Below are 20,814 nucleotides of genomic sequence, written 5' to 3'. Positions count from 1 at the left end.
AGCGCGTCCTCCTGTAGGGACAAATCCTCTGGTCGCATCACTTCTTCATTGAAGATGCCAGAAATGGCATCATCAGCCAGAGATTTGAGGTGAGAACAGCAGAAGCCCTGGCTTTAACCTGCCTGGAAAGAAATGGATGCTCTTGCGGATGATGGGAAGCGCTGGGTGTGGACAACCTGAACCCCTGTCTCCTCCTCGGCGTGCTGGAGCCCAGCCATGGGTTGGCTTTGGGAGGGCTCAGGCCGTGCTCTTGCAGCTGTGGAAACCTCCAGGGTGGTGAAGCCGGCATGGCTGCCCTTCCAGGGCTCCCAGCCCAGCCCGAAGAGAGCGAGGAATTTCAAGAGGCTTCTGGTCCCAGGCGTGAGCCGTTTGAATACCTCGGGCACCCTTCCAAAGAGCAAATGAATATCTGGTTGTTTGTTCGGTGGGGATTTCTGGGTTTTTGGAGGTTTTTGGGTTTTTTTTCTTTTTTTTTCTCATTGCTGTTGAGCAATTTGAGCTTTGCTGTTGAGACTCGGGGTGTGAGGAGCTGGGTTTTAGCTGCTTGTTTGCAGAGGAGCATCTCCCGGAGCACTGATGCGGGGCAGCTGACACGGGCATGACCTGGACTTGCTGTTTACACTTGACCTCCGTTCAGTCGGGGCTGGGTGTCCATTACAGGCTTTGCTGAGCCCACCCCGTGCTCCCATTAGTGCGTGTGTGCCTGTGCACGGGGATTAGAGCTCTTTGGCAGTGCGGTTAGTGGGGATTAGAGCGAATTAGCACAGGGGAAGCGTGGCTCATAGGTTTACACGAGGCAGGGAGCATCCTCCGTTTTGAAGCTGATTCAAGAGTGCTTGCCTTCATGGGGGGGGGTTGTAGTGAAGTGGGAGTGGGCCTCTTCTCCCAGGCAACTAGTGATAGGACAAGATGACACAGCCTCAAGCTTCGCCAGGGGAGGGTCAGGTTGGACATTAGGAAGCATTTCTTCTCAGCAAGGGTCATTAGCCATTGGAAGGGGCTGCCCAGGGAGGTGGTGGAGTCACCATCTCTGGAGGGGTTTAAGAAAAGACTGGACATGGCACTTAGTGCCATGGTCTAGTTGCCAGGGTGGTGTCAGGGCAACGGTTGGACTCGATGATCCCAGAGGGCTCTTCCAACCTGGTTGATTCTGTGATTCTGTGTGATTCTGTGAGTTAACGGCAGCGCTGGAGCTGAACCGCGCCGGCCCCGTAGCGCAGCCTAACCTCTGCTGTTGCTTCGTCCTGATGGAAAAATCTTTTTGCTGACTGCTTTGCATAGTTTCAACGAGCGTTGTTAAACCGTGGCCACGTTCCCCAACCTCAGAGGTGGCCGCAGCTCCCCGGTAATTGCTTTTATCCATCTGTGCTCCTTCCAGCAGCTGAAATGGGGGGGACAGAGCGAAGCCCTCCACCGAGGGAAGCCCCGCTCTGAGTTGCTGCGGGAAGATGAGCTGTAGGTCCTGCCCCTGCCTGCTGAGGCTGGGGAAATGTTCCCATAATTGCAGCCAGCGTTGACCTAAGCCCTGTGGTTTTGCTTAGCTCTGGTCCAGGCGTTTCTCTAGCACTTCTTTCCCTCCTCACCCCCGCAAAAGCTGGGGAGGACCGAGCGAGCTGACCGTGAGGCTGCTGTTCCCCTGCGAGCTCCTGGGATTGCAGGGGATGCCTCTTTCCCAGGATCTCCATCCAACACCCACGTTATAAAGCTGGGAGAGACAGCGAGAGGGAGCAGAAAGGAGCGTGAACGAGGGCAGCAGGCAGGCTTGGAGGGCGAAGCCTGCGAGTTTGATGGCGTTGGGATAGCGGGTGAAGCATCCTGCCAGCTGCGAGATACCCAGAGCCCAAACAAACCCTCCCTCACCTTTTCCTTGCTCTGTGTCCGCTTTTCCTTGTGGGCACGTCACCCCCGAGCACCCTCTTGCACCCATGTGAGGTCTCTCCATTTTACAGCGAGGTGAAGCAATTCACCCCAAAGCCTGAGGCCGAGCAGAGCATCCTGACATCTCACCCTCACCTTAACCTTTCCCCTGCGATGCTCTAAGTGCCCGAGAGTCCAAACTTGGAAGAAATGCTTTTCTCTGCATTTAGGGAAGACAGTTTTCAAGCTCTTTATTTTAGGGGAAGAGCTTGCCCCCATGACACACCGCATCTCCATAAGAAAGCTGCAGAATGCCGGAAGAAAGCCGGCTTTGTTGTGCTTTCTGCAGCGCTAAGCAGTGTGGGCTTTCGGTTTCCTCTCTTGTTTTTCTCTTGAAGCCCAGCTTTCATCTCAGAATATTTATTTTTCACTGCTTGAAGGAGAAAAAAAAAAACCTTATTTTTCTTTTTTTTTTTTTAAAAAAAAGAAATATATTTATTTTAAATTAAAATAGCAAATGTCTGTGCCTTTTGTGCCATTCACAGGGAAGCAGGGCCAGTCTCTGGTGAGTCGCTGCAGGAAAGGGGACTAAATCTCCCCTCAGTACTGCCTGGTCTTCACAGAATCACAGAATCAATCAGGTTGGAAGAGCCCTCTGGGATCATCGAGTCCAACCATTGTCCTGACACCACCATGGCAACTAGACCATGGCACTAAGTGCCATGTCCCAGGTCTTCTGCCTCTCTCCTCCCATCCCATCCCCACATCATCTCCCTGTGCTCACCCCTTCTCCCCATCCCTCCTTGCTTCCCAGATTTCCCTCTGTTCCTTTTTTTTCCAGCTTTCTGTCCCACTTTCCCTTTCCCCCCCCTGAATTTTGCTGCTCTTTCAGTCCGAGGAGCCCTAATTGGAACAGGCCGGCTCCTCTCCTGCTTCCTGCGTGGGAGTGAGAGGCAACGCTTGTGAAAACAGTTCAAAAGTGCAGACAAATTTTTGCCTAATCCTGCCTAAATAACAGGGGGCTCAGATGGGGTTATTTGCCTGGGTGTCCCCGCTCCAGAGCTGGGGGCATCTGGGAAAGGCAAAGCTGCCCCCGGGGTGGGGACTGGAGGTGCCTGGTGGTGGAAACCCGAGATGGGGAGATGGTGCCTCCACGGTGCCTGGGCTGCTTCATCGGGGAGCGTGGGAAGGGTCTCGGCTGCCGGCCCCCCTCTCCCCAGCCTCCTCTTATCCTGAGAAAGGTTTTTCGGCTGCTGAACCCTGCTAGCTGGGGGATGTTGGGAAATCCTGCTGTGTTTCAGCTTCCCCCATCCCTAACTCTGCCCTAGTTTTGGTCCTCGTGAAGGCTGGGACAGAGGGGCTTTGGTGTGGCAGGGGGATGAGCTCGGGCAGCATCAGGCTTGGCAGGGGCTGGAGATGGGGAGTTTTGGGGCTTGGTGGTCACGGGCTCACGGGAAAAGGGCAGGAGAGCAAACCCATGTCCCTCCTTGCAGAGCCTCTGAGAAACTCCTCCTGCTCCATCACAGCCATCCGGCGGTGGGGGCATGTCCTGGACCGTGGACACCTCGAGGTGGGGCAGTGCTGGTGACTGTCATGCACAGGGGCTCAGAGGAGGATCAGGGCTCAAGGACAGAGGGAGACGGGCACCAATTGGTGCAGCCCTTGGACGCACAGTCCCAGAGAGATGATTTCTCTTTACTCTGCAAATGATCTGGTTTGAAACCAACACGTGTCTTCTCCCAAACTTATCCCTGTGCCTCTTCCAAGCCACCCAAGGGCCTGAAATCCTTGTGGCATCAGCATGGGAAGATCACCTCTGGGAAGAGGAGGACGAGGAGGCTGGGCAGGGAGGGCTTTTACCTGAGCCAACAGTGCGTTGCGTTCCTGACCTTGGTGTCCATCCATCAGAGCGAGGGCAGGAGGAGGCCACCGGGTCAGCTGGCTCCACTCTGACCTGCCCTCCATCCATTTACACGCAGGCTACTGGGTAAAATAGCAGGGACCAGACAGGAGCCACTGGGGCTTCTGATGGGAAAAAAAGTGAGTGGCCGAGGGGAGCTTTAAAGGGGCATTGACCCCAAGTGGAAACTAGGGTGAAAAATGACTTTACTCCCATCCTCCTGCTCCGAGGATCTTTTTATTTTCCTTTACTGCCAATGCTTTGGCGTGCAGCGGAGTCACTTGCATTTTAAGGTCAAAATCCCTAAAGTTTGTAAATCGTGGTCCTTTAAAAAGTTCAGATGCGTAGAAATAGTTTAGACATGCGGAGCCTGGTGAGAGCAGAGTGGGAATTTGACTGGGAGATGAACTCGGTGATCTTGGCCTCTTTGTCTCTTTGCTGGCTGGTTTTCTCCCAGGCTCCACGGCTGTTGGTGCAACATGTAGCACAAGTCGGGTGGTGGGTTTTGGGCAGATCGCCCTTAGTGTAAAACCCTTGGCAATGGCAAGGTCATTATTATCCTCTTGTCTTTCTCAAGTCCCGTCCCCAGGGATGTCAGGGAGCTGGAGGAAAAAGAGAGGTTTGGTTTTGAGAAACCTCCGGGGTCTCAAAGTGAGCCCCCAGATCCCTCCTTGCTTTGGAAAGCTACAACCAGATGAAGGGATGTCCCTCTCTGCCTTCCCACCGTGCAAAGCCAATTACTTCTCTCTGCTCTACAGATGCTGGTGACATAATTTTCCAGAGCGACTGCAACTCCTGTTAGTATTTAAAAATCAAACCATAACACCCTGCCTGGTCTCCCAGGAGGAAAATCAAATGCAGTTCCCCGTCAGTGCAGCGGCAGCAAGAGGAGGACATGGCATCTAGGCAGCAAACTGCACGTGGCAGCCGCGGCGATGAGGCTTTAATGGGCGTCGTAAAAACCAGACAGCAAACCCGAGTCTGGGCTGCAACGCCGTGGTCGCCTGGCCCCCGCTGCTGCGCTTGCTTTGCGCATTAAAAGCCTGAAATTTCTAAACCCAGCTTAGGTGTAACAGCTGGGTTTGGTGCTGGCTCATGCTCCTTCCCATACATTTCTTCCGAGCTCGTGTGTGTGCACGCATGTGTGTGCTTTGGGGACAGCAGGAGGTACACAAAAGGAGACGTTTTATTTGTGCAAGATTTGATTAAAGTCTTGGAAACAGGTTTCAGATGGCAGTGAAAGCTGAAACCGGGGGGGAGCTAAGCCTGGGTTGCTTTTGTTACCGAAATTCTGCTTGGCTCTGACCTTTAGGCATCCCAGACTCGACGGGGAAGGACTTGTCTGCGGGTGCTGGAGGACATCACCAGGGCTTGATTCTCCTCCCTGGGAAGTAACTCCCCTGCACCCAGCAAAGTTGCGTTGGGCAGAGCCTGGTAAAGCCCATCGCGTTCCTTGGATTAATGAAGGGAATTATATTTAATTCAATACCTCAAAAGTAGCAGAGGCAGAATTTAGATTAAAAACTGTCCATCCCCCCCCATCTCTTTCAGATCACACGTCTGCAGAGCTTTACAAGCACGTTTAGTTTTACATGTGGGAGCTTTTCTATAGGTGTGGGACACTGCTGACTAAAATAAGGCTTCTGCAAGCGTTTGCAGGCTTGGGGCTTTTTGGCTGTTTTGTCTTCTGAGGAAATTTAGCTAGAAATTTCTCTCTAACAGGAGAAAAAGTAGATGATGTTTCAACCCTAAATCTGCCGAGTGGAAGGTATTTGGAAGGAGAAGCCTTCAAATGCACATTTTGGTTTATTTTTGGTGTTTAAATAGAAACCCTCCTCTGGCACTTTGCTTTTTAAATTTGAAAATAGACTGTTTGCCTCTCCGATGACCTCTCCCTGGGAATCACTTTCAAGTCTTCGCTGTTTTGACACGTTGTTTGTGCAGAGCTCAGCGTTCACCTTACTAAACCGAAACCATATCCCCCTGCTACTGAAAAATCGATTCGCTGGGTATGTGTGAGCCCAACCCCATGGATCCTGCAGGAGAAAACGGGGGGGGATCGGTGGTGGGTGCTCACTTGTATTGCAGAGATGAGAAAAACACAATTTTGCGTGCATCTCACCTTGCCCTGCTGCTCTTGGTGGCTTGCCTAAAGAGGTCACCTCCACGCAGGTTTTCACGAGTGATTCAGTGTAAAAATTGGGGTTAGAAATGTTTTCTTAAGCCTGACTCTGACTCATCTTCCCATAGCACCCGGGAGCAGTGAACTGCCGTTTAACCAGGCGGCCGAGGGGAGCGGATTCCTGGGTGGTCCCTGTAACCACAGAGCACAGAAAGCAAAGCATTAAAATGTAACATGAGGATGAAGGGACAGGGGCACTGAACCACTTTCTCCCGGCGTTATCTCAAAGCAGCAGATGGAGAACAGAGATAGCGAGGGTGGCTGCTCGTTTTTCCGTGCCCTCTCCAGCCAAATCCAGCAAATAATGAAGTGTAATTTGCCAAATAGCCTTTGAATGTATTATTTGCTTTTGAAGGTCGTGATACCTGCACCATGGCAGGGAATCCTTGATTTATAGAGGAGGAATCGGTCCCGAGAGGCTCAGTGTCAGGGATTTTACTAGTCCTACCTGAGCAAAGTGTCATGCAAATCATGACTTGAGTGCCTTGGTGACTGACCTTAGAGGGAGCTGCAACAGAGGGGGTGATTTTGCAAGTCTCTTACTTGGGGACAGTAGGTAGAAGGTGCAAAGATGGAGAGAGAGAAGTGATTCTGCTTGGCTTGACGGTGGAATTGCATTTGGTGCATCCAGCTGGTGATTTGGGGATGCTTTGCAGCATGGTCAACCTCACCCTGTGCTGCAGAGCTGCACGTGGGGGCTTGTGGATCCAACCCCCAGATTCCCACTTGCAAAACAACCCCAGTGTTGTGTTGTTTGGACTCTAAATGATGCCTGCGAGTTTGGCTGGGATTTCCACAAAACAGAGAATTCTTTGCCTTTTGATGTCCACATCCAGACATTCATGAAGACACCAAAAGAACTTGTGCCTGGTATCATTTTTCCACTGAGAACAGTTTTCACTGCAAAATTTCCAAGAGGCTACAGGGCTAAACCAGCCTCAGGTGGACAATTTACATACAAGACCGATAAAGTTCAGCCGTTTGAGATGGTGGCTGTATGAGGCTTTCCTTCTCCACGAAAGATGTTTTTCAGGAACGCTTCAAATATATGACAAAGAGCCAAACCTTTATTCAAATAGAGGAGTTATGGCTTTGTTTTTTTAAACGGTTGCTTTTGTTTATGAAACTCTTTGGCTACAAATATCCGCCTCCTTCCAAATAAATTAGAAAAAGGCAAAAAAAAAAAAGAAAGGAAGAAGCTTTGCTTCTCATCAGGACTTACTCCAAGGCCCGGCTCTTGGCTTGGTGCTCTCCCATGGGGCCGGCTGAGCATTGTGCAGTGACTCACCCCGAACGCGTCGCTCCGTGCTGTGGGCTGCCCGTGATGTAACTCTGTGCTAATGTGGGATTTTCCAGCTCTTTGTTTTCCCTCCTTCCTCGAATGAGTTTTCTGCCGGTTCTTCATCCTGCCTCAGCCTGCTGTCAGCTTACTTTTTCCAGGATTGCCCGTGATTCTTTAGAATTAATTTTTTCTCTCTTTTCTTTGGACTGGGATGCCCAGAGGTGGAGCAGTAATTCAGAGATGCTTTTCTCCCTGCTTTCTTCTTCACCCTGGTGTAGGACTCTTCTCCTCCATTGGAGTCTGGAGCTGCTCAGCTATCTCCCAAGCTCCAGACACCACCTGGGGCGAGGAAGCCCAGCAGGCTGATGTCTGGAAAGGTCTTTGGTATCACTGTCAAATTTCCAGTGCTGCATTCATGATTGGCTTGTAGGGAGACCACGTGCACCATGTAACCTAGCTTAGGTTTATGCCCTTTAAATGCAGGCTTATTATAAGCACAAGATTCTTTTTCTTGTATTTAAGAAGCCCGCTCATGGATTCGCAGGGTTTAGGTGTAGGGCTAAAGTGTCTGTGTGTGAAAATTTCAGAAGGAAAAACCATTTCTCTGTTTTTCTGACAATTCAATGGCCTGAATGACAGACAGCCTGAATGAAAGATCACAGGATCACAGAATCAGTCAGGTTGGAAGAGCCCTCTGGGATCATCGAGTCCAACCATTGCCCTGACACCACCATGTCAACTAGACCATGGCACTAAGTGCCACGTCCAGTCTTTTCTTAAACACCTCCAGAGATGGTGACTCCACCACCTCCCTGGGCAGCCCCTTCCAATGTCTAATGACCCTTGCTGAGAAGAAATGCTTCCTAATGTCCAACCTGAACCTCCCCTGGCCAAGCTTGAAGCTATGTCCTCTTGTCCTATCACTAGTTGTCTGGGAGAAGAGGCCGACACCCACTCCACTACAACCTCCCTTCAGGTAGTTGTAGACTGCACTAAGGTCACCTCTGAGCCTCCTCTTCTCCAGGCTAAACACCCCCAGCTCCCTCAGCCGTTCCTCATAGGTCAGAGACAACTCCTGTCATCTTTCCCAGTCCCATGTCCTTACCGCCGTTTTTCTCTCCTTCTGCTTTCAGATATGGAATGTGCAGATGTGCCTTTATTAACTCCCAGCAGCAAAGAAATGATGTCTCAGGCATTGAAAGCCACCTTCAGCGGCTTCGCAAAAGAGCAACAGCGGCTGGGGATCCCCAAAGGTAAGACATGGCTTCCCAGTGAACAGCTGTGGCAGACACAGAGATTGTGTCCTCTTGCTAGGATGCCCTTTTCCACATCTGCCATGTGTTTGGTTGATGCTCTTCATGTAGTATTGCCTTGACTCTTGGCAGCTTCAGCTGGAAAAGTCTGGACATACAGGCAAAACCTTACAGTGTCACTTGTAAAATATACCTGTCTGACAGATTGTGCCTCTTTGGCCTGCTGACTTCTGCTGGGTGACTGCTCTTGCAGCTCTGGGGACCTGCTCCTTTTGGAGGCAGCTCCAGGACTTCTGTTTGCAAGTCATTTCCACTATATGGAGAAGCAGCAGGGACCCTTTGGGGTGATGGCAGGGAGAAACCAAGCGAAATGGAGAAATGGATGGGAGAAGGGGTCAGAGAACTGGTGGGCTTTGGAAAAGTCCCAAACAAATCCAAAGCTCGTTCTGTGTATGAAATATGTCAGCAAATAGGGCTGACCCAACCTGTAAGTGTGGTGTTCCCTCACCACGTTTTACCCTTATGCCAATGGACTGCCAGTCTCTATGGGATGAGGCTGTGCAAGTGCAGCGCAGCAGGAGCACAGTTTGTGTCCTGTTCTCCTGGGGAAATGGCTTGTGGTTGCTCATTAATGGATCTCTTCTACAATCCCTTGGTGCAGATCCCCAGCAGTGGACGGAGACGCACGTGCGGGACTGGGTGATGTGGGCGGTGAACGAGTTTAGCCTGAAGGGAGTGGATTTCCAGAAGTTTTGCATGAATGGAGCTGCCCTCTGTGCCCTGGGCAAGGAATGCTTCCTGGAGCTAGCGCCTGACTTTGTGGGAGATATCCTTTGGGAACATCTGGAGATCTTGCAGAAAGGTGAGTCCTGGAGTCTCCAGCGTGAATGGCTCACGCCATCCTGGCTAGCCTGATTTTGGGCCTTTCCACAGACCTTGGCTCGCAGCCTAGCTGTGCAATGAGGTGTTCACCTTGGGCTTTCATCCCAAGAAAAGCAGCTTTCAAAGCCCAGCTTCCCAGTAGGATTTCAAATGGGCATCCCAGTCGGTAGTGGGCAACGCAAATCCTGGCACTGCTTGAAAGAGGAAGGGTGTTTGCACCAGCCTCTTGGCAGGAACCCACAGCGGGCAGGGACGCTCTGCCTGCCTGGAAACGACGATGGGATTTTCCAAAGCATTCTTCCTCGGCTCATTCAGCTCCCGTTGTGAATTTTACTACTTCCTCTGGTCAAACTGGGTACAACAATACCACCAAAATCCCACCCTAATTTCCCAGTTGCGACTGGAAGCTGCTTTGCTTTGTTTCATGTCCCAAAAGGTGTAACGGCATTTTGTTAAGAGTGGCTGTGTCCCCCACAGGAGAAGCCATCTCTGCCAGCCCCTACATGACAGCATTTAAGGGCGTTAATTTTCACTGACTGGGGACACACACATTGATTTGGGTGTTGATTTTCATAGCCTCTGGATGCCCAAGCAACACTTAGCCTGGGATGGTTTCTAAAGAAGGAGTGAAGAGCTTAACACCTTGAACTGAGCTTAACACCTTTAACTGAGCCACGAGCAGGAGCAGCAGCAAATCTGGGCTCTTTCTCTAGCTCCTTTTTGGGCAGAGCTGTTTGCTTTCCTGGAATATCCCTTGCGCTGTCATACCGACCCTGCGTGCTTGTCAGCGGGCCTGTACTGGTGGCAGGAAGGGGAGGGGGAGCAAAGTTATGCCTTCCAGGAAACCATTGACAAATGGATGTTAATTGCTGATTACTAATTTTACTGCTACCTGTGGTTTGCAAAAGGTAAACACGGCTCTTCCCAGGGTCTGTGTACGACGGGCTGTTTTTCTGCTCTTGGACTCTATATCTGTTCTGTTCTTCTTGTTTTGCATAATTTTTATTGAGTATTTATATCAACACCAAGCAGCTTAACCAAACAAAGCCAAACGCTGCGGTCAGTCCAATTTTTCCTTGCTATAAGCCACCACTTGTCACACAGCTCTGCCTTCCCGCAACCCTTCTGCATTTGTTTGGGCTGTAACCCGCTGGAGAGGGGTGCGACGTGCTGCAGGTACCCACTGAGGCATCAGAGCTGGGTTTCCAGCTCTTTCCCCAAGGCATGGAGGTGAACTTGGTGCTGTAGCTTCACAGCAGAGTAGGGATCATGCTTCCTTATAGCATTGGCACATGAGGGTGTTCAGATGCTGCAATAATGAGGGTGCAAAAGGTCTGAGACAGGGAGGAGCTTTTACAAAGAACCTGGAAATCTTTGTGCCTGTTGCAGCTTTTCTTCCAAAAGGATGAAAAAGAATAAAGCTGAATTTCTTTGTTTCAACACTGTTGGCGTAGCCCTGGGAGCCAAGAAGTCTGCGTTCTGTGCTCAGTTTTACTGGTGACTTTGTCACTTGCATAAGTGCTCTGAGCCTTAGCTTCTATGGTGGGTTTTTAACATGCTTCCCAGAAGGGCAATATCTGCGAAGTATTTGGAGAGTAACTAAGAAGAGCTTCCAAGAAGTAACCAGCCTCACCCCAAGGACTAATTTCTGTGCCCTGTAAGTCATGGGACTCGTCTTACTGGTAATACATCTCCTAACCCCTGACAAGATCTGAGTTGTGTTGTGCTGCTGCTGTACAAACATGACGTGCAAAATTGTACCCACCACATCTCTTCCCCGTGCAAGAGGAGATGGTTGTCTCTGCTTTGCAGCTGGGGATGTGAAACATGAAGAAATCAAGGTTCACTCATGGAGTCAGGGTCCAACTTGCCTGTCCTCGTCTTTTCCATCTTCCCCAGCCACCCACCATCATCACTTGGGGGTGTTGATGCTGGGAGTGGTGGTTAACCCCAAAACGTTTGGCTTTACCTATAGCAGTGTGACCGCCGGCATCGGGTCATGCTGGGACAGGCTGTGACCTTGCTGTCCCTCCTGCTAACATGCCTCCCTTGTGAGCCCTTTCTGACAGTGACTCACGTACCACAGGCTGCTCAGGGTTTAAAAATGGCAGCAGATGGGTGACTTTTCCCTGCATGGATTTGGGTATTTTCAGGCATATTTTTCCGAATTTCTTCCTAAAATAACCTCCTCAGTTACCAGCAGTCAGCAGTGCCCTCCACTTGACTGTAAGCAGAGCTGAAGGTTGCTCTCTTTCTCTGTGGTCACCCACCCTGCCCCTTGGCAGACACCATGGGGAGAGGAAAAGAGCGTTTCTCATTAGGTCTCTCTGTTTGCACAAACCCTCCTTTTGTTAGAGAATATTTTCCACCCTGCAATCCCCAGGAGAGAGGGCCAAAATTAGGCTCCTTGCAAGCGAACGTGCATTATCTTCGGTTCGCTTCTCTTTAGCCTCAGCAGAAATAAACATTACCCGGAGTTGTCTGTGTGTGTTTTTTATTTTGATTACCCTCTGCAAAGAAAATAAAATCTCCCATGCCGGTATCTCTGCCCACATGCCGTGCTGGAATGAGTAAGGTGTTAATGGAAAAACTGGTCAGGGTAGGAGCAACGGGGCTTTTACATGGGAAAGCAAATTGAGCACCAAGCCCAGGAGTATCAAAATGCTCAGAAAAAGCAATGGGAAGAGGAGAGTCTATGCTTTAATGTGATACATGCTCTTTCTCACTGAATTATGCCTATAGAAAGGCTAAAATTTTGCGTGCTGCTCCTATATCCACCGTGGAGTCTGTACCAGGAGGTGGGTGATGGACAGGGCGACAAAGCTTTTCTGAGCATGGGCTCCTCTGCAAGGTGAAAGGTGCTGCGTAGGGTGGGAATTAGCATTAATTTGGGGTTGTAGGAGCTGGTTTTGGTGTGTATTACCCACTCACTCGCACACATCTCCTTCTGGTCTAAAAATAGGGGCTTTTTCAGGGAAACAACTGTCCTTGTACGGTGGGGTTTTTTCATGAGCTCATACGTGTAAGTGTGATAAGCAATCCTCAAGAGAGTGAAAGACGACAAAAAATAAGGCAAGCGAGGAAATTATGCAATTAGTATTTCAGAACCACCTGGAGCCTCTGATTGAGAAAGTCGTCGCTGTTTTGTTTTGTTTTGTTTAAATTCGGGCATGCCTGCAGCAAGAATTCCCAAAGGAACCCGAGTGCATCAGGCATTTGTTTCAGTGGGATTTCAGCTCCTAACTCATTTCTGGACCTTTGAACGTCCCAGGTTAACCCAGAGAGGAGCATTTTAGGAAGTTCAGACCTCTCTGCATTACAGCAAGTCTTGCAAAGCACGAAATGCCTGTGGACATGTGACATTTCCTTCCTTTTCTCTTTGCAGAAGAGGTAAAACCATACCCAGCAAATGGAGTGAATACAACATACCCAGAATCCCGCTATACTTCAGACTACTTCATTAGTAAGTCTCAATTATCAGTATCATTCTGGTGCTTCCAGGCATGAAAGTGCCACCTATTTTGTCTGCATCACATCAGGACTGCACCATGCAGTCGTTGAAGTGTGTAATTTTGTCTTTCCTAGTGTTTTGGGGTTATTTAGAAGCCATCTGTGTTTTTGGGGGCTGCAATAAGTTGCCATAATCTGACTTTGCGAGCACTATTTGTTTGAAGCTGTAGCTCAGCAGACCTGAAAAGCAACCTCAACACTCCAGGACATGGGGAATTTTTAAAAACTTATTAAAAAAGGGAGGGAATGAGGGAAGAAGGCTTAATTCTGGGTTGCTAGGTAGGAGCCTAGCAAGGAAAGGGATGAGTCCTCTGTCTGAACTCCCACACTTCCCATTGCCATTGGTTTGGAGATATTCTTTAAGGGCATTTGAAGTCTGTGATGTATTTCATGAACCAGCAAAAAAAAAAACCAACTCACCTGAATTGAGATGCACATTAATGACAGTTGAGAATGTCTTATTTTTAAAAATTTCTGCAATTATAAGACACCATCTCTCTGTAGCTTTTAGAAACCTTACTCAAAACTAGTGCCCAATTATTCCAGGTATTTTATATCCAAAGGCAGTCTCCTCTTGCACTGCAGACCCCAAATCTCACTGTGCTGTGGGAGACTGGAGGGGGAGCGAGCAACGCTCTGCTTGCTTTGAGCTGCTTGTGTTTGAGTTGCTTTCTGACGCGCCCGTTCTGCCGGCAGGTTATGGCATCGAGCATGCACAGTGTGTGCCTCCCTCCGAGTTCTCCGAGCCCAGCTTCATCACAGAGTCCTACCAGACCCTCCATCCCATCAGCTCAGAAGAGCTCCTGTCCCTCAAGTACGAGAACGACTATCCCTCGGTCATCCTGCGGGACCCAGTCCAGACGGACTCCCTGCAGACAGACTACTTCACGATCAAGCAAGAAGTGGTAACGCCAGACAACATGTGCATGGGACGTGCCAGTCGAGGTGAAGTCAAATATCTCCCAGGGTTTGCTTAGGTTCTTGCTTTCTACCTATATGAACATAAGCACTGCCTTCCCCTCTGTAGGAGATAGTGCTTTGGGGGGACCAAGGCCATTAGGGCATCGTGCAATGCCGGTATTGAAGCCATATATCTTATGAGGTTGAACTCCCAGATGGATTCCCTGATGGCTTTGAGCCCTCCCTGCCTTCCTCATCAGGCAAAACATGAAGAAGGGCTTTCTTTTCTCTTCTCTGCTGCCTGTTTTTACACATCTGCAAAAATGTGGCATTTCTGGCTCTGGGCTTTGATGTCAAACTTGAGTGAAGTTGAAATAGGCTTTAAGGTTGTTAGGAAGGAGAGGCTGCTGTGTGGTTTTATAAATCTCATTTTGCTAGAAGACCGGGCAAAACCACACAAATCCTTCACAAGTTCTCATCAGGAATTACTGTCCAAGGCTGTGAAGGGTTTTATACACTTGATGATCCAAAGTCTTTATCCATCCTCTCCATTGATTTTGATGGCTGTTTGCTTGAACTGATAACCTGTTCTGGTGAACCCAAACCCTGTGCTTTGTTAGGAGATGCAGGTGTCATGGGTTGAGTCAGCAACAGATCTGAAGGACCCCCTGAATCCTTGTGCTACAACCCTACATCTCCAAAGAGTTATAGATACAGGATTCCTGTTTGAGATGATGGGCTTTAAACACCTAAAACACTTTTGAGGATCTGAGCCCAAATGCCTTTTCAATTAATATTATTAAATTCTGAACACATGGGGCCCAGATGCCCGACTACTTTGTAATTACATCGCTTAATGCAAGGCTGAGGATCTGGCTCACAGTATATATTCAAAGCAAAAGTTTAATCCATAGAGCTCAAAGTCACTTACAAAGGGGTATCATTATCTCCTGATTCCAGGTAGGGAACCTGAGGCACGGGGAAGAGATCTGACCTGCCTGCGGTCGTGCCCTGAATAGAATCCAGGTGTCCCCATGCCTGAAATTCATTATAGGAACGTGTCGCTGTGAGCCAGGTTTGATGTTGAACATTTAAACCCGTTCACCCAGCTCTGAGAGCTGGAGATGTGCCGGCTCCCTGGGAAAGCTGGAGCCCCTTTGCAGGGCTGCATCACATCTGCGTTGCTCAGTGAAGCTCGTTTTAAGTTTCTCACTCTTTTTCCGAGCTGCGAGAGCTAATGACAGGAAAGTTGTTATTTGTATTATTACCTCTGCTTCTGCTGCTGGCTGAGTATTAATATGAGAGAGGTGACTTGCATGATATGGTGAGCCAAAAGGGCAGCGGTGTTATAATTTTAGGCAAGCTTCTCTTTCTGGGGTTGTTTTTCTGGCTATCTTTCATCAGAGTCTTTCCCTTTTCTTGACCTTTTCTTTAACATAGGTGATTTCATAATGATTCTCATTGCAATGCAATGATTCAGGCATGCTTTTGCAACTGTACCTTGAGCCTGTTCTGGCTGGCAAGCCTGAAAAGGCTCCAGGGGAGGGAAGAAAAGAGCCCTTAACCCAGCATTGGGGACCTGGTGTTAGCAAACACTTTAACATAGTGATTGTGATTGAAGAAATGCAACAGGCTATGGCCGTGCTTGCACTAAAGCTACATTTCAGCCGTGTAGAAGGGCCTTTGGGTGGCATAAATCCTCCCAGAGTGGTATAAAGAAGACTTAATATAAAGCAGAGTCCAGTTAATTTATATTTACGTACAGCTTTACCTTCCACTGTATTAAAAGGTTAGTCTATCGCAAAGGCAAGTGCTTCAGCAGGGGGAAATTCAGGATGAAGGTTTTCCAGACAGTTGCCTTTTGCCTTTCTTTGTGTGAGCTTTAGGAGTTAATTCTGTGGTCCTGTGGGAGTTGTTTCACTTTCCCTTATCGGTGAGGAGGTCTGGTTGGAAAGTGTAGCTGCCAAACTCTTTAACAAGTTTCTCCTGAGTAGGTGCAAGGCGTTATTTTTCCAAAGGCTCATGTTTAGGTCAAATTTAAGTGAATTTTCAGTGAAATCACCTAAGTCACGTCTCTGACACTGTGGCTGTTCATCTGACAGGTTTTTAATGCCTGTTCTAAACGAGCTTGTGCCGCAGGACTTCTCAGGGAAGTGGTTTTGCCAATTAATGAACACGCACAAGCTTATTTTCCCCTTGCAGGATTCAGGAAGTGATTGAAGTATATTCTGTGAAAGTCTCAAAAGATGAGAAGGAAACAAAAATAAAATGAGTTTGAAGCATGGATGTTACCAGCAGAATCCAGCCGATGAGTCCACACTTCAAATGATTCTGGGCCAGCAATCAGGGCAGAGCCCACGGTAGTTGAGTCTTTTCACAACAAGTGCTCTTCAAACTACAACACAACAAATAGTTGGGGGAGCGTGCCAGCGTCCTTCCACGTTCCTGCTCCCCTGTGATTTACTATCTGGGCCCAAGCAGCGGGTAGCTCTGCCAGTGGAAATTTCTCCAGGAGTTCTTGCACAATCCCAGCAGCTGTTTTTAGCCTGGTTTGGGAAATTAGTGAACTTGAATGATCCTGTTACGCTCTTAGTTTGTCAGTAAAGATGTTGAGCAATCGGCAGCGTAGGGGAGATCAGAGAGAGCAATTTCAGTTTGTTCTTTGGATCCTTTTTTAGCTCTCTGTTTTAAGTACAGAGGGTATACTTACGCTGTCTCTAGTGGGTCTAAATCAGCATAGCAGTGCTGAGGATCTGGCCTCTCATGTTCTAGTCTTTACTAAAAATACCCCAGAGAGTAGCCTTGATACAGCCCAGCTGTGCTCACCTTACCAGAACTGGAAAAATAGCTGTTTGAGCTCTCAGCCTTTTGCTCTCCTCCTCCATCAAATCTGCTGCTGTTTGGGGAGTTGAGGGTGGAAGCTGGTTGTAACATATGGCAATAAAAGGCTGCTGTATAGTTTCATAGGAAACATCAAAAGTAAAGAAGCTGGGTGTCCAGTGCCCTTGAATAGGCCTGAGCAGCGTTTATATAGGGTTGACAGATATAACATGGGACTTTTTGGAGACCCCTATCTTTCAGCAGCAAGAGCAAGAGGTCCTGGCACCTGAACTGAGCCTTGAATATCTGTTTAAAGTGGATTATTTCTCTACTGTTGCCTTTTTGAAACAGAGAACAATTTCCCGTTAGCCCCAGGCATCAGTCTTGTGTGGAGAGTCAGGACTTTGGGGTTTTCCCCTGCCTCTGCCTTGCTTTGCTGCCTGAACTTCTCTGGGGCTCAGATAGCCCTGCTCTGAATTACGACGATAATAAAAGTTATCCCAGTTTCAGGCCGTACTTTCGAGTTTGTTTGGAGATGAGGCATGGTGGGACAGCAACATCTGCCTGGTTGCCTTCTGCCTGTGCAGCAGGCAGGTGAAACATCCTTCTCCCGGCCGTGGCAAGCTAAACCATTCCTGTGCTGGCCAGGCACATCTCACACGCCCTTCTTTCTTGCCAGGTAAACTGGGTGGCCAGGACTCCTTCGAGAGCATAGAGAGCTACGACAGCTGCGACCGCCTGACGCAGTCCTGGAGCAGCCAGTCCTCCTTCCAGAGCCTGCAGCGCGTCCCCTCCTACGACAGCTTTGACTCGGAGGACTACCCCGCTGCCCTGCCCAACCACAAACCCAAGGGCACCTTCAAGGACTATGTTCGAGATCGGGCCGATATGAACAAGGACAAGCCTGTCATTCCTGCTGCTGCCCTCGCTGGCTACACAGGTAGGATCATGCTCCTCAGGAAACCACCTCTCTGCTGAGTGTCTTGGGTAGAGCCTCTCCATCGGTGGAGGGCAGAGCCTCCAGGGTCTCTGGGCTGCCCAACATCTGTGTTGCTGGTTTAGCAGTCTGTGAGTGAGGGGTTTTGGGGTGCCCCTGGGTCAGCCACATGCATGCAGGCCCCCCAAGGCTGCATGTCCTTCAAGCGTGAGCACTCCAGACCTCATGGAGGACGTAGGACCTGGCTGAGTGCACGGCATTTGATGCCTTGTGTTTTCATTTACGCCTTGGTGCCTCCTGCTTGGGTCTGGTAGGAGCTGGTGTCTGGTTTGTATTGCTGAGAACACAAGGTAGTAGAGAGCCCTTGTCTCCCCCTCCAACGCTTTTATGCAACGTGCTGGCCACTTGCTTGTGGTTTCTGATCTTGGGCAGGAGCGGCTGCATTTCCAGCATTGCTGTGTGTGATGTGAAATGATCTTCTCTACTTCTGGCATCGAGGAAGCACTTGGTTTTGCACTTTACCTTGGTGCAAGGCAGGGATGGGATGGTGCCAAAGCAGACCCAGATATTTTCCATTCCCTGCACTGGGAGAGATGAGGAGGTGATAGGGCACGGAAACTCCGGCTTTTTATATGACAGCCCTCCAGCAATCTGGCATCTCTGTGGAGAGAAACCTGGTGGGATGGAGCTTCCAGCTAAAATTGAGATAATCCTTTCCACTCCTTCTGTGCCATGTCTTTTCCCTGTACCGTAAGACAAACTTGCAGGGTAGCCTCCTGCCAGTTCCCCTTTCCCTCATGCATACTGGTCTCTCCTGTGCCAGCTGGTAGCAGCTGTGGCCAGGAGGAGCCAAGCAGTGGAAATAGTTTGTACAGATAAAGATCATCAAAAGGTTTAGAGCAGATCCTGAGGTGCGACTGTCCCTGAAATCTCCTCCCACGCAGGGCTCATCTTAGGGCTGATATCTAGTTTTTTGTAAGGGGGGGAGAGATGCAGAGGGGAGGAGAGGTGGAGAGATAATTTTAGGAGCTATGTGTAAAAAAGGAAGTGGTTTGTTGCTATAGCTTTAGTTAGAAAGAAAGCTCAGCCCTGCCTGCTGAATGAGCCTGGTTCTACCAAATGTATGCAAAATAAAAGTGTGCTCTGCTCTCCCTGAATGGTTTTCAGCTGGGGGATGTGGCGGGGAGAGGCATGAGCAGTAGGAGGGGCCGTGCCCCCAGACACCATCCTCTGCCGTGCCCTGAAAGTTGGTGTTCCTAAGAAAAGAGACCAGTGAGCACAACTTGTGATTTTTATTCCTGTTTTCTCCTAATAACACCTTTCACTACGGCCCATGGGAGTGTTTTGTGTACCCAGTGTACCATGGGAGTGTTTTGTGTTGGTTGCATTTTAAACAGCTGGGGAAACTGAGGCACGGAGGCACTGGCAAAACTAGGAGCTTTCTTTTCCAAGCTGGATGTTTCCCCCCGTGTTTGCTGTAGCTCATGGAAAAGAGCCGCCCCCGTAGAGAGGCAGCGTTCCCAGCTCCCTCCACGAGCGAGGAGCTGAGGTCGGTGGCTGCACCCTGTGTTTTGCCAAGCAGTATTAGCACCCCAAAGAGTGTCCTTGGACTCGTGCCACGAGGAAGGGGAGACTTTGGTTAATGCAGTGCCAGAGCACGCTTCCAAACGCTTCGCGCCGCGTAACATTTTCCCTTGCCTCATTTCAAACCCCGTGTTGAGCCGGGAAGATAATCCCTTGGCCCAGGCATTTCGGTGTGATCAATAAGTGGGAGCGCCTGATATTTGCATTGCTTCACTTGAGAAACTTTAAATGGTGAGAGGAAAATCAGAGGTTTCCAGAATCAGCAGTCACTTGGAAATCCTTGAGCTGGAGCGCTGCTAAGCAATAATTCAGTACTCAAACTGCCACAGCCTGCATTAACCATTGGGAAAGATCTTTGGACAGATGAACTTCGCAGGCATGTGGCTCCAGAGATGTCCTCTGTCCCTTTTCAAAGCCTGCTGACCTGTCAGCACCTTCAGTTTTCTGTGCAAAGGCAGCCCAGCGTGGGTGCAAAGCGAAGCCATTGCTGTGAAAGCAGGTCGCAGCGAGAACATGTTGCGTTACAAACCATAGGAGAACTGTGCCCTCTAAAAATTGCTTCCTATTTGTGTATTTCTGCAAAAAAAAAAAATCCAGGCTGGTCACTGAGAAGTGCTGGACCTCTCTCTTGGGCCAGCTGAGCAAAGAGCACAGGGACTCTCAGGCAGAACTCCTAGGTCCTTTTTTTTTGCTTTGCTTTACATTACTTTTACTTTACTTGGGGGAGGAAGTGCTGTCTAGCAGCTAGAGCAGAGGAACTTGAAGTCTGGGCTCTGTTTGCAGCTCTGGTGAGGAGGTGGAGCCTCCAAACGAGCAAAGCAGGGGATTACCAGCCCAGGGTCCCAAGGCAGCAGGACCCCTGCTTTCCCTTTCTCACCCTGATGATGCCTTGAGCCCATGTCCAACACCAGTCACCAGCCAGTGGAGCACCCAGCAGCCATGCTATGGTGTGCACCTTTTAGGACTGGAAGGGTGAAGCCTGGGAGATACATCCTTCATCTCCAGGGCTCTCTGGGTTGACTTTAAGAACGTGACAATATTGTTCAGGTTTTGTTACCAAGGGCCTGTTTTGCTGCTGGTGGCCCAGGGGAGGTGGCACGGTGTTTTATCGCAGCCGCGGCAGATCTCTGATGGTATCTGCCCGAGGAGACGCATGCTTTGGTGAGAAGGTGCATTTTGGCGGAAGCTCCATTTGCGTTTGATGTGTTCTTCACCCAGCTCGCGAGCAGCTTTTCAAAGCTGCCTTATCTGCCCCCACATCTTGACCTAATTTAACAAGTTGCCATGGTTGCTCAGATAGAGGTTGATGCAATTTTCTTATCTTTTTTTTTTGAAGGAGAAATGTTAACTGCTCAGGAGTTGGTGAACTTCGGTTCCCATAGCTGCAGGGAGGGCCGTCTCTGGACACCTCTGGTTTTGGGGCCAGCTCTCTCAAAGCTTCGCCAGCTTGAGTCTTACGTTAAGCCAGGTTTTATTTGTTTTTACGTGACCTAGGAAACAGAGACAGGACGCATCTATTAAATTCAGGCAAGCAGCGTGTCAGGATGTGCCTTCTCTGCAGGCAGATGTGCTAAACCTCACATTGGCTTAGCTGAGCTCGGTTTAACCCCCCTCGTTCATGCAGCAGCGTGTATTTGGTGTGGGTGGATGGCTCGTGCTAGGTGCACGCTGTCACACAGGCACAAATCACACAGGCAGCTAGCGATA

General features: G+C 49.5%; 1 protein-coding gene across 2 annotated transcripts in view; it reads left to right on the top strand.

Annotated features, from left to right (window-relative positions):
- The window catches only part of ETS1 (ETS proto-oncogene 1, transcription factor), a 77,137-nt gene that overhangs the window by 43,765 nt on the left and 12,558 nt on the right, over window positions 1–20,814 (top strand). For both annotated transcript variants that reach the window (XM_068418287.1, XM_068418288.1), the window contains 5 exons: window positions 8,355–8,474; window positions 9,136–9,336; window positions 12,742–12,819; window positions 13,563–13,811; window positions 17,266–17,526. In XM_068418287.1, coding sequence (XP_068274388.1) covers window positions 8,355–8,474; window positions 9,136–9,336; window positions 12,742–12,819; window positions 13,563–13,811; window positions 17,266–17,526 — 909 coding nt within the window. The remainder of the gene's footprint in view (window positions 1–8,354; window positions 8,475–9,135; window positions 9,337–12,741; window positions 12,820–13,562; window positions 13,812–17,265; window positions 17,527–20,814) is intronic.

The sequence above is a fragment of the Nyctibius grandis genome, chromosome 25 (genome assembly GCF_013368605.1).
Source record: "Nyctibius grandis isolate bNycGra1 chromosome 25, bNycGra1.pri, whole genome shotgun sequence".
Lineage (NCBI taxonomy): Eukaryota > Metazoa > Chordata > Aves > Nyctibiiformes > Nyctibiidae > Nyctibius > Nyctibius grandis.
Note: the sequence above shows the minus strand (reverse complement) of the source record. Positions and strands in the feature narration are given on the sequence as shown.